The sequence below is a fragment of the Euprymna scolopes genome, chromosome 13, assembly GCF_053919585.1.
Source record: "Euprymna scolopes isolate OS-2025 chromosome 13, ASM5391958v1, whole genome shotgun sequence".
NCBI lineage: Eukaryota > Metazoa > Mollusca > Cephalopoda > Sepiida > Sepiolidae > Euprymna > Euprymna scolopes.
Window position 1 is genome coordinate 144,783,496 of NC_136494.1, and position 12,864 is coordinate 144,796,359.

Genomic DNA, 12,864 nt, shown 5'->3' on the forward strand with positions numbered 1-12,864 from the left:
TTACTTTCTCCATGAATAATGTTTGTACAAAATATTTTAAAATCCAAGGTGTGGTTATTGAGAAAAGTGCGAACAGACGAACGATTTGGGGGCAATTTTACCCCTAGCATAGCAAAAATAGTTATCCCGGAAAATAACCGTTCTGGTACAATTTTATTTTCACCATGACTAATGTTTGTGCAAATTTTTTAAAAAATCCAAACAAATAAATAGACAAATGATTCAGGGCAATTTTACCCCTATAATGCCTAAAGACCAATTAGGTGATTTACATGTAAAATGCCTTTCTAGATACGAAAATTTCAGGAGACGAAAGCCAAAGCAGAACCAATTAATTTTGTATCTAGAAATTCCACAGTAAATAATTCTTTTTTTATATGACTGGAGTCTTATCATCTTATTCATACAATTAAAGTTTCTGAATTTTGAATTATATTTTTCCAGTGTCATCTTATGGTTTCTCCATCGAAACTCCATGCCCCCCCCCACCCCGGTTGAAAAACGCTGTTCAAGCATGATTTACTAATTCTAATGAATCTCGAACAATTTGATGTTTTCTTTGGAGATCAATTTGTCGTTGGTCTCAAAATACTCGTCAGACATCACTTGTTCACCAAAGTGAAATCTCTTTGGCACATTCTTTTGAGGTCTGCAAGCAGACAGTAGGAATGAGCAGACAAATTTGGAGAATAGGTGGAAGCAGTTTAAATCACCTTGTCACATGGTGCATTGTCTTGGTGTAAAAAGCACTTTTCATTTGCAGCCGTTTCTTTAGCAATTTCTTCATTTAAACGCATTAATAATGCTATATAATATTTACTGTTAATAGATCTTTCTTTCTTAATGTAACTGATATGTCAGTGTCTGTCCACCATTCTCACGTTTATCAATATTACAAATTCAAACAAATTTCCTCAGGTGTTGAACCATTACCCTAAGAACAAAGAACAAAAAACATTCTTGCGTGAAAAATTACTGACTTGTTTTCTACAATTCCTAAACAAAACAAAAAAATACAAATTTCACAGTGACAACTGTAATAGTAGCCGAAGCATTGGCTAGAACTCCCCAGGTGATTGAACCCAGTAACAGATGAACAAAATATCTTGCATATACCAAAATATGGACGCCAAAACTTTGGCTGCTGATATTTGCATCTTTGGTTGCTGTCACCTGATTGTTGTCCACCCAGCTGACTGCCAATTTGACTCCGAAGTGAAAAGGTGGAGCCATGTTTCATCCATTGTCACATATTGACGCAAGAAGTTTATTTTGTTGAAATAATTACAAACAATGTGTGTGATCATCGACTCACTGTGGTTTTTGATTCACTGAACAAGTACAGTACTCACATTGAACACATTTTGTTTTAATCGAGAAATCTTGCTGCAAAATAAAAAAAACAGTTTTCCAATATCTTCAAGTCTTTTTGTCACACAAGTTCAATTCACAATCAGCCAAAACAATGTTTTTCCGGAACAACTGCTAAATTTGGAAGATATGAAAATTCAGCAGCATCATTTCCGCCTGTAAGACTGCATTTAAAATCAGCATACTTCCTCGTTAAGTGTTGTTTCCGATCGAGCAGAGTTTGACGTTCCTGAATTTTTTTGATGAGGATTGGTTATTTGTATTATTTGGATTCATTGGACTACTCTTCTCATCTTCGAAATTCCATCCAAATTCCCAAGTTCGACAAGATACACCTGAAGAAGGTCGGAGGTTACATCAACCGAAACATTGTGAAAATCACTTTCAAGATAAAAACAGTAGTTTGATGAACCCAAATAATATGAAGAGCAGAGTTTGAATAACATTTTTCAAGCCATTGATTTGCTTGAACAGTATCTCTTACCCGTCAGAAAGCAATGCCCACCCACAAAATTCAGAATTTTCCATTGTTTTGCAAAAGTAGTTTCGCTTAAAAAATTATAATATTTAAACTAATAATCTAATCAGGCTAACATTTTGATGTGAAGGTTAATATTGTATCAAAATCGTATGGACCTTTTTTTTTTTATTAGTCGTGTAATCTATATGTCAAGCCAAGGACTTGTTGAGTAATGTATGAAGTTGCCTTGTAAAAGAGTTTAGTCTACCTGATTATTTCAACGACAGGTGAGCAGGTGAAGAAGCAAGAGACAAACTACAAAATACAGAAATTTTTTCTGAATTTTTTAGATGACGATTGATTATTCGTATTATTTGGATTCTTCGGACTATTGTTCTCATCTTGAGTTTTATTTTCACAACGTTTCGGTCGATGTAACATCCAATTTTCTTTAAGTATATCTTTCAAATTCGGAAATCTGCACAGAATTTCTAACAGAACCATTTATTTAATCCACATGGGTAGCTTGCTCTCATTCTGTCATCCATGACTGGATGGAAGTTCTAAGTAATTCCCAATTGTACTTTGAGTGGCGTAGTGGATAATATACTTGGTAAAATTCAGGAGATGAAGGTTCAATTCTCAGCGCAGACAACACTAAAAATACAATTGCAAATTACTTAAGACTTTTACTCAGCTGTGGACGACTGAATGAGAGCATGCGACTAAATAAAGGGTTCCGTTCAAAATTTTGTGAAGATTCCAGAGTTCAAAAGATGCACCTAAAAAAGATTACATCAACCAAAACATGAAAACAACATTCAAGATTTGAATGTTGTTTTCTGAAGAATCCGAATGATATGAAATACGCAAAAAGTTATTTTTATTTAACGTCTTATTTTCTAGTTTCTTTTTGAAACAATTATATTTTGTTAATAACTATTTTTTTTTGTTTTTAATTGATAAAAAACAATTTTCTTTTAATTTCATCATCAAAGACAATCCTATCTACTGCCTTTAGATACATAATATTTATCTCCCATAGCAAAAATTAAGAAAATGTTTCTTTAAACGCCATGAAAAGCTAGAATGGTCCGGAAATGATGAGAAGGGATCATTTTACTAAAAATGTAGATTAACACTCTGCACTGCACTGCATCCCAGGACCCAGCACCATCTTCAAATTAAAAATGAGATTTTACAATTTTTTAGGCAATTCCGTGTGAATATCCTTAAAAATTTATTGGAAAGAGAACACAGAAAAATATTTTAGAATTTTGGGGGATCAGTTTCGCATATAAAAATTCAGAATTTTCCATTGTTTTGCAAAAGTAGCTTCGCTTAAAAAATTATAACATTTAAACTAATAATCTAATCAGGCCAACATTTTGATGTGAAGGTTAATATTGTATCAAAATCGTATGGACCTTCTTTTTTTTATGAGTCGTGTAATCTATATGTCAAGCCAAGGACTTGTTGAGTAATGTATGAAGTTGCCTTGTAAAAGAGTTTAGTCTACCTGATTATTTCAACGACAGGTGAGCAGGTGAAGAAGCAAGAGACAAACTACAAAATACAGAAATTTTTTCTGAATTTTTTAGATGACGATTGATTATTCGTATTATTTGGATTCTTCGGACTATTGTTCTCATCTTGAGTTTTATTTTCACAACGTTTCGGTCGATGTAACATCCAATTTTCTTTAAGTATATCTTTCAAATTTGGAAATCTGCACAGAATTTCTAACAGAACCATTTATTTAATCCACATGGGTAGCTTGCTCTCATTCTGTCATCCATGGCGGAATGGAAGTTCTAAGTAATTCCCAATTGTACTTTGAGTGGCGTAGTGGATAATATACTTGGTAAAATTCAGGAGATTAAGGTTCAATTCTCAGCGCAGACAACACTAAAAATACAATTGCAAATTACTTAAGACTTTTACTCAGCTGTGGACGACTGAATGAGAGCATGCGACTAAATAAAGGGTTCCGTTCAAAATTTTGTGCAGATTCCAGAGTTCAAAAGATGCACCTAAAAGAGATTACATCAACCAAAACATGAAAACAACATTCAAGACTTGAACAGTTTTCTGAAGAATCCAAATATGAAATACACAAAAAGTTATTTTTATTTAACGTCTTATTTTCTAGTTACTTTTTGAAAATTTTGTTAATAACTATTTTTTATTTTTTTTTTTTATTTCGAACTATTAGTCTCATCTTTATTAGTTGTTTTTTTTATCTTTTTTTTTTTTTTTTTTTTTTTTTTTTTCACAACGTTTCGGCCAACTATTCCTCTGGTCTCATCTAATAAAGATGAGACTAATAGTCCGAAATAAAAATAAATTAACATATAATGCTCATCTCAAAAAATGAATTCCAATTAAGGAATAATATATATATATATATATTTTTTTTTTTTTTTGTTTTTAATTGATAAAAAAAACAATTTTCTTTTAATTTCATCATCAAAGACAATCCTATCTACTGCCTTAAGATACATAATATTTATCTCCCATAGCAAAAATCAAAAAATGTTTCTTTAAATGCCATGAAAAGCTAGAATGGTCCGGAAATGATGAGAAGGGATCATTTTACTAAAAATGTAGATTAACACTCTGCACTGCATCCAGCACCATCTCCAAATTAAAAATGAGATTTTACAATTTTTTAGGCAATTCCGTGCGAATATCCTTAAAAATTAATTGGAAAGAGAACACAGAAAAATATTTTAGAATTTTGGGGGATCAGTTTCGCATATAAATTTAATGTAAAATGACCCAACCTTTCCCGACCACTCTAGCATTTTAGGGCAGATAACTCATTTCTTGGGGGAGGGGGGGTCAAGCTGAACAGTTAGAAAAATAAAACAAAACAAAAATACACTTAAAGCTAATTCGAATGGCAAAGTCTCCTTCTTACTACAAAAAAAAATAAAAACAAAAAAACTACTATAACCCTAAGTTCGAGTTGCCTCGCCTCCAAAAGAAAAAAAATCGCAAAACCACGCGTAATCGCTTTAAAAAAAAAAAAAAATCGCTGACGATCTCCCACTGGATAATTAAAATTTGATTAACTGCCCTAAAACGCTAGAATGATCCGGTAATAAGAGATTATTTTAAGTTACATTCATATGCAAAGTCCTATCTTTACTTCCGGTTTCTGCTATGCATACATGACACCGGTGACAAGCAAGACATGGTCCCTTCTGATTAATTATCTTCCTCTGAGAGCACATAGAATGCCCCATGTTTATTGTTCGATTGATTATCCAGCCAAATGGACAGCAGAAACAGGAAGTTAAAAAGGCAGACAATCTAGGCTATAACCGGCAAAAATGATCCCCCACTCTAAATTCTTTTCTACAAAATTTTCAGTGTGATCACAAGTAAAAAAAATAAATAAAAATAGAATCCTTTTGGAGGGAGGGTAGAGAAGAGGATTGAATAATTTTTTTATAATTTTTTTTTCTTCTTAAAATCTAGATTTAAATTCTTTTCTAGAATAGTGGCTCCTCTTGGCCTTTTGGTCAAGATCAAAGTGTAGTATCTGTTCTTCAGATGCTGCAGTGCAATGCTGCATTGCTGCATTTCCATTTCTTGTTCTCTTTCGGTGGAGGAGAAATCCTTCACGACTGAGACAATTTTTATTTTTGTACCTTTTCTCCACGTTAAAAAACGACCCTGGTAAATAGGTACAAGAAACGTTTTTATAAACAAACCAAAGGCAGAAAACAATAATTGACTTTGGTTTATAAAGTTTCTTTTCGCCGAAAATCAATTTTGCTTGAAATACGTATTTGTAGAATATTTAAAAAAAAAAAAAAAAAAAAAAAAAAGACAATTAATGATTTATTTTGTTTATATCGTGGACTTCAACTTGAGAAAGTGGTTTTAAGCCTTTAAACTGACGAATAACTATGAATGGAATTGAAGTTTATATTCTTGAATTAAGTTCATTGTTATAAACGAAAGCAAAAATAAAAATTTATCGTCGAAGTCACCGTTCTAGAAAAGAACGAAAAAAAAAAACACTTATAAAATATTTTATTCTAAAAAAATATTCATTCTTTTATTCACTATTATTAACTAAAAAAATATTTCTTTAAAAATTAGCGAATTTATTTCAAAGGAATAAAAACTAGAAATAGGCGAGGAAAAAAACATGCATTTTTTTTACAAAGAAAAAATAATATGATTACGGCTGCTCGTGTGCGTCTAAGCATCTTTATCTCCGCTCGAGTAGACACAACAAAAGTATATTATTATCTATATATATACGTACAATATCATCACCTGAACCATCCTGTGACATCGATAATCGGACACGTTTTGAGACGGACAACGTGCTCTCCTCGCTGTCGGACATTTTTTCCTTGTTGCGCCGGTGTCACGTGATCGAGGACGGTGCTTTTCTACTTTTTGTTCTTTTTGGCGCGAAATGCCAGGTTTTCAGCCCCGTATGCGACCACTTGTCTTCATGTGCATGTGTGTTTCTCGTCTCTACGTGACATATACTGTTACATTTTTTTTTATTTACTTGCAATCAATTCTCTATGGAAATCTTAAATCGATCGATAAAATCAACACAAATTACGGAGCTTGTTACGATAGAGTCGACAGATCGATTTTTTAAATATGTGATTTTAAACAAAAACAATATTATATACTTAATTGTCATGTCGAAAATAGTAATATATTCAAAAATTATGAAAATTCATCTAGGAGAACAACTGCTACCGTGTTTTTAGTAAAGAAAAAGTCGGTTGAAACAAAACGTCCACCGTTACAGTGGCGAAAAGATAAATAAGTATGGCCCTTGTGGTGTATAAATCTAGAGAAAATGCAATTTCTCCCAATTTTCCATAAAAATTACTTTTAACTATAAATAATTTACTACTCGATGAATTTTCGTAATTTTTGGATATTATTTTCGACATGACAAGTAAGTACTGTTGTTTTTGCTTAAAACCACATATTAAACAAAATCAATTTTTTTTTTTTTTTTTTTTTTTTTTTACATTTTCACCCCAAACAAAGCACATTGCCACTTTGATGTAGAGGGATACTATCAGGGACATAAGCTACAGGGGTACTATGTGGGGAGGTGGGCAGCAAGATGTCAGTTCACGTTACACTTGAACTTCTGCATGTCAGTACAGTTAGGGAAGCAGGAACTCGGAAGGGAATTCCAAAGTCCAGCGGTTCTGGGTAAGAAACTACTGGAGTAGAAGGTTCTATTACATCTAGGGATCTCAACTGTGAAGGGGTGGGATTTTGCTGCTTGGGTTTGTCGGGGGGGGGGTATTTACGTCGAGGGGGTACGTGCTTGCAGTTCTTCCGAGAATTCACCATTAAAATACTTGTAGAACAGGCAGAGGGATGGTGCATTTTGTCGCTGGGACAGAGTCTGAAGCTTGGATGACAGTTCAGGACCTATTAGGTTGGCGACTCTTTTTTGAACCTTGTCTAGGACTAGTAGCAAATGCACCAGCCCAAATATGACAACAATACTTCATACTTTCATATTTTCATGGCAGGTGCTCGGCTGAGCTCCATTCTATGGTCCCCTTCACCAAACTTTCACAAGAAACACCCGTCTAGCAGAAAACACTATCACTAGTTTCCCCCACTCTTTATCTGTGCCTAAACCTAAGCGTAGATTCCATGAGCAAAGCTTACTTCTTAGAACTGCACGCCTATGGAATTGTCTTCCATTTTTCTGCTTTCCAGCTGACTACAATATGGTTGTCTTCAAGTCTAACGTAAACAAGTTTTTGATGAGCCGTTTCATATAAGTTAACAAATTTACCGAATCTCCATTTCTAACGGTTACTATATTGTCCAATTTCTACTGTACACTCTTTAACCCTTATCCCCGAGTGGCCTCTTGGCCTTGATAAGTGGTGATGCCTATGTAAAAAAAAAATACATGAGCAAATGCTGGCTTTGTAGAGGTACAGGATACTTTCAGGTGTTAGTAGCTTTCTAGCATGGTAGAGAGAACCTACCTTTTTCGTAGCGGTCCTGGCAATGTCTCAATGTAATTTTTCCAACTCATGTTTCCTGTGAACGTTAGGCCGAGGAGTTTAAAAGATGTGCTTTCAAATAAAGATTTTTTGGCCATTGGTATTACTGGTAGCGAAGGTTTCTTGTAGTTATTGAGGGAAGCAAGTTTAGTCTTAGCAGCATTAAATGTGACCATCCATTTTTGTCCCCATTCCACTACAGATTGGAGGTCTTCCTCTAGTGTTTCTGCCATTTCCTTTCCCCTCGTGCCTGTTATAGAGCATGGTGTCATCAGCAAATATACCCATTCCAGAGACAATTTTATCAGTGAGGTCATTTATGAATATCAAGAATAATAAAGGTCCAAGGATAAACCCCCCTCCCCGAGGTACACCCACATTTATATTATATTATATTTATTGTTTAGATGTACGACCATCGAGGATAACCTGGATTCTTCTCTTATTTAAGAAGGATTTAATTATGTTAAGTATTTGTCCAGTGATACCGTATGATCTGATTTTCCTGAGAAGACCATCGTGTCATACTCTGTCAAAAGCCTTAGATATATCAAGGGCTACCGCTCCACTCTCTCCTGCTTTGTCCAGTATATGGTATATATGTTCGGAGATTAGTTAGGATATCTGCTGTAGAACGGGCTTGTCTAAACCCATATTATTGATGGGTCAGAAGTTTAGCAGCTGTAAGGTGATGGACTAGAACTTGGTTAATTATGGACTGAAATATTTTGGAGAAGAGCAGAAGGAGGCTAATGGAGTGATAATTTAATGGGTCAGTTCTTTCGCCAAAATCCTTGTAAACTGGTACCACAGAAGCAGTCTTCCAGCAGTCAGGAAAGCAAGACTTGTTTAGGCATTTGTTGTAAAATTAGGAGAGAACTGGAGCAACCTCTAGTGTTTCTGCCATTTCTCTAGATATGTGTTCATATGTTTTCCTGTTGTGTCTGGAATAATAGAGGTACAAGGATAGACCCCTGTGGGAGTGCCCCAGGGGTCTATCCTTGTACCTCTATTATTCCTGATATTCATAAATGACCTCCCTGACAAAATTGTCTGTGAGATGGGTATATATGCTGATGGCACCACGCTCTATTACAGACATTTTTCTCTTATATAAGAAGGATTTAATTAAGTGATACCGTATGATCTGATTTTCCTGAGAAGACCTTCATGCCCCCTGTCAAAAGCCTTAGATATATCTAGCGCTACCGCTCTACCCTACTCTGCTTTTTCAAGTGAATGGTATATACACTCAGAGATTACAGTTAGGATGTCTGCCATGGAACAGGCTTGCCTAAATCCATATTGTTGGTCTGTCAGAAGTTTAGCATCTGTAAGGTGATGGACTAGAGCTTGGTTAATTATGGACTCAAATATTTTGGCGAAAAGTGGGAGGAGGCTAATGGTGCAGTAATTTACTCGGTCAGTTCTTTCGCCAGAATTCTTGAAATCTGGTACCACAGAAGCAGTTTTCTAGCAGGCAGGAAAGCAAGATTCATTAAGGCATTTGTTGTAAAGTTTGGAGAGAACCGGCGCTACTTCAGCAGAGCACTTTTTTAATAGCACAGGCGGGATGAGATCAGGTCCACGTGATTTTTATGATACCATGCACCTGAGAAAGTGTGATTTCCAGATCGTCTAGTGTACTGTCTGTCCGCAAAGGAAAGTCAGAGAGGAGGTGGTTAGCAGGGTCCAATGTGGAGTTGGAGGCAAACCGAATGGCAAGCATGTTAGCCTTCTCGGTTGCTGAGCAAACAACCTCATGATTGTTGGATAGTGGGGTAATTGTTGATTGTCCATTATTTACTACACTGTTGTAGATTTTCCAGAAATCACGGGTTCCTAATTTCTGTGCTTCGATGCATTTTTTAGTGGTTTCAGTAAATTCTCTCTTAGCTGTCACTATTTCTTTCTTACAGTTATTTCTGGCTTCTATATACTTCTGTCTATTTGAACTGGACTTATGTTGGTTAAATCTATGGTATGCATGCTGCCTTTGCGCAATGGCAGCTGCACAAGTAGAAGTATAACTCTGGGGAGTGTGGAGCTTGCTATAAAACTTCCGCGTGGGAACATGTGCTTCAATGGCTGTTTTGAACCACTCACTGGTCTCATGTGCGCACTGTTCAGCAGGAAGTGAAAAAAGTCAGCCTTTTTATAATATCTTCTTGTTTTGGCTCTTCTGTTTGATTCTAGAGTTTAGGGCAATTTCAACTATTTATCACTACATGATCAGCATTCCCAAGTGGGCTGTGGGCATTCATAACACAATCATCAGGAACTGTGGTCAGAAACAGATCTAAAAGTGATGCGTGCTGTTCTTGCTGGTCAGGGAAACGGGTTGGAAACATAACCGTCTGTGATAGGGAATGAGATATAGAGAAGCTATGTGTTGTGCTACCAGCTGCGTCTGTGTAAGTAGAAAATCCAAGCCAGTTGTTGTGGTGGACATTGAAGTCACCAAATATATGCACTTGTGCGCTAATGTTGAGGGAAAGTGCTGTATCTATGCTGTCAGAGACTTTGTTTATTAGGGTACAGTCCTGGGTCGAGGGAGAGCGGCAGAGAAAATAAAAGTAAAAAATTGGTTTTAGAAAAAAGATTTTTTTAATAAAAATATTTTTTTAAATAAAAATATTAAAAAAAAAATATTTTTTAGATTAAATATTTTTTTAAATAAAAATATTTTTGTTAAATAAAATATATTTTTGAATAAAACTTTTTTTTAAATAAAAATATTTTTATATAGATAAAAATATTTTTTAAATAAAAATAAAATATACTTTTTTTTTAGATAAAAATACTTCTATTAAAAAATAATAAGAAGTTCAATCTATCAACCTTTTATTAATAGTTAAACATACGAATTATCCTTCGACATTTTAAAGGAATTTTGAAACATTTAAAGCGTTGAGCAGAAAATCATTTCTAGTGTGAACATTCTGAGCAAATCCTAATTTTATTAAAATATTGAAAATTTAATCATTTTATAAAGGCTAGTATTTGGGACCATGTCGGTTTACATTGCATTTAAACTTCTGTATGTCAATACAGTCAGGGGAGCAGGTAACAGGAAGGGAATTCCAAAATCTAGCACTCTCTCTCTCTCTCTCTCTCTCTCTCTCTCTCTCTCTCTCTCTCTCTCTCTCTCTCTCTCTCTTTGTTTGTACAGAGATGGAGCTGGAGCACAAATGAAATAAGGCAAACACGGAACATGCAGATTAATAAAAAAAAATTATTCTTTTATACTGTTCTGGGGTAACTGACACCCCTATTCCTGTCTTCACATGGACTCTCCCATCGCTGTGAAAGGCAGCCATTTTGGACTCTCTAATCAGAGATTCCATGCCAGCCTAATCGTTGACATGACTTTACAGACTCTCCTGTTTGATATTGTGAACCCCTAAAATAAGGCCACAACATATACAAAACAGGATTAATCAATCATAAATATTTATTTTCATTGGGCATAAAACTACAGTCGAAAAATTTATTTAAAAAAAGTATTTACACACATAAAATACAAAAACATATTACGACCTTAAAAACTCATTTTGGTATAATATTTTTATCGTTTTAATTTTTTCTATTTTTTTATTTTTACCCCCTCAAAATGCCGCCCCTTGGCAAGTGCCGCCCAGAGCAGAGCGCCCCTTCAACACCTCTCTTTGCTATGTCATTTGGATGATGGCTGGCATCACAAATGATGAAGCGGCTTTGTGTTTTATTTATAAGAAAGATACGTAAAATTATGATGATTTGTTTTTGCTCTTATTCATTATAAACCAGATATATTGCAACTTGGATATGGGACCATGCCTACAGGTGCACTATGTAGGGAGTTGAGTAACGAGATGTCTGTTCACATTACATTTAAATTTCTATATGTTAGTACAGTGTTGATGATTTCATATGATGATTTCATATGATGATTTCATATGATGATTTCTAAGCTCGATGTGGTTGCTAATCTAATATTTATCAAAACATCTACGAACCTAATCACGTAATCTCTTATGTTTGTAAAAAGTTAACTTTTGTTATCGTAAATATTTAACTTTAATTCCATCTGGTCCAACTGCCATTGTTACGCATTTTATTTGATAAAGAAAAAAACGAACATTTCAACAAAGAAAAACAAGTGAACTACTACCGACAGGAATAACTACTACAAACAACAATGATGAAACCCCTCGTCAGACTCGTCAGAAAAATAAACACGGAGCTGTCGACTTCATAGCGAATATAAAGAAAAATTCGAGCTCGACAAACATTTTTCACGGTTTCCTGACATTACCCTGCAACAAACGCGAGGAGCAAAATCACATAGGCCTATTCAAATTCTCTCCCGCACAGCAGACGCAACAACAAAGAAACAATTACAGGATATCCCTATCAACACATAGGAAGAAGTTGAATCCACAATATGAGTTGAGATGCACCATGCACACTGATAAACTCACAACTTGGAAGTTTCGTTGACAGCCGGAAACCACGAATGAATGCACGACAAACGCCCATACAGACAATGTATACACACTACCGCAGACTCACATGCGAAGACAACGGCAACTGGAAACTTGTTCAACAAGAACAAATGTGCAACTAGCGCCCGTCCAAACAATGCACACATTGCCGCAGACTCACTTGCGAAGATACCGTCAACTTGACACACGACGTAAATAATGAAACTAAAAATTTTCCTTCCAAACGAACAATTCACTTCTCTGTCTAAGCAACTCGTTGCACATGTCAGCACACAACAAAAACCAAACAAACAAATGTCACCCTCAAAAAAGAGTAAATCCTTTTCCACGCATAAGTAAATACTTTTTTTTTACGAACACACTCCGTTTTTGACATTCCGTTTTTGACGTTTTTTTCAAACAACCACACCAACAGCAAAAAAACAGGATGAAAGGTCAATTGCTGAAAACATTACTTACAAAAAAAAAAAAATATATATATATATATATATATATATATATATATACACACTGCATA

The 12,864-nt window shown here is 34.9% G+C and overlaps 1 protein-coding gene and 1 non-coding gene across 8 annotated transcripts in view; one reads left to right on the forward strand and one right to left on the reverse strand.

The window, feature by feature from the left end:
• The window catches only part of LOC145292215 (polycomb protein EED-like), a 103,697-nt gene that overhangs the window by 61,841 nt on the left and 28,992 nt on the right, over positions 1 to 12,864 (reverse strand). The window contains exon 1 of one of the 7 annotated variants that reach the window (XM_080138530.1): positions 6,117 to 6,261. The exons of 1 other annotated variant lie outside the window; for it this stretch is intronic. In XM_080138530.1, the coding sequence (XP_079994656.1) occupies positions 6,117 to 6,200 (84 nt within the window). In that variant the 5' untranslated portion in view covers positions 6,201 to 6,261. Of the gene's footprint in view, positions 1 to 6,116; positions 6,262 to 12,864 lie in introns of those variants that run through there. 5 more of the 7 variants (XM_080138529.1, XM_080138532.1, XM_080138534.1 and 2 more) reach the window with 5 other exon arrangements.
• On the forward strand, positions 5,342 to 5,541 carry LOC145292508 (U2 spliceosomal RNA). The gene has a single exon (XR_013869593.1). It is a non-coding gene; the product is annotated as a U2 spliceosomal RNA (small nuclear RNA).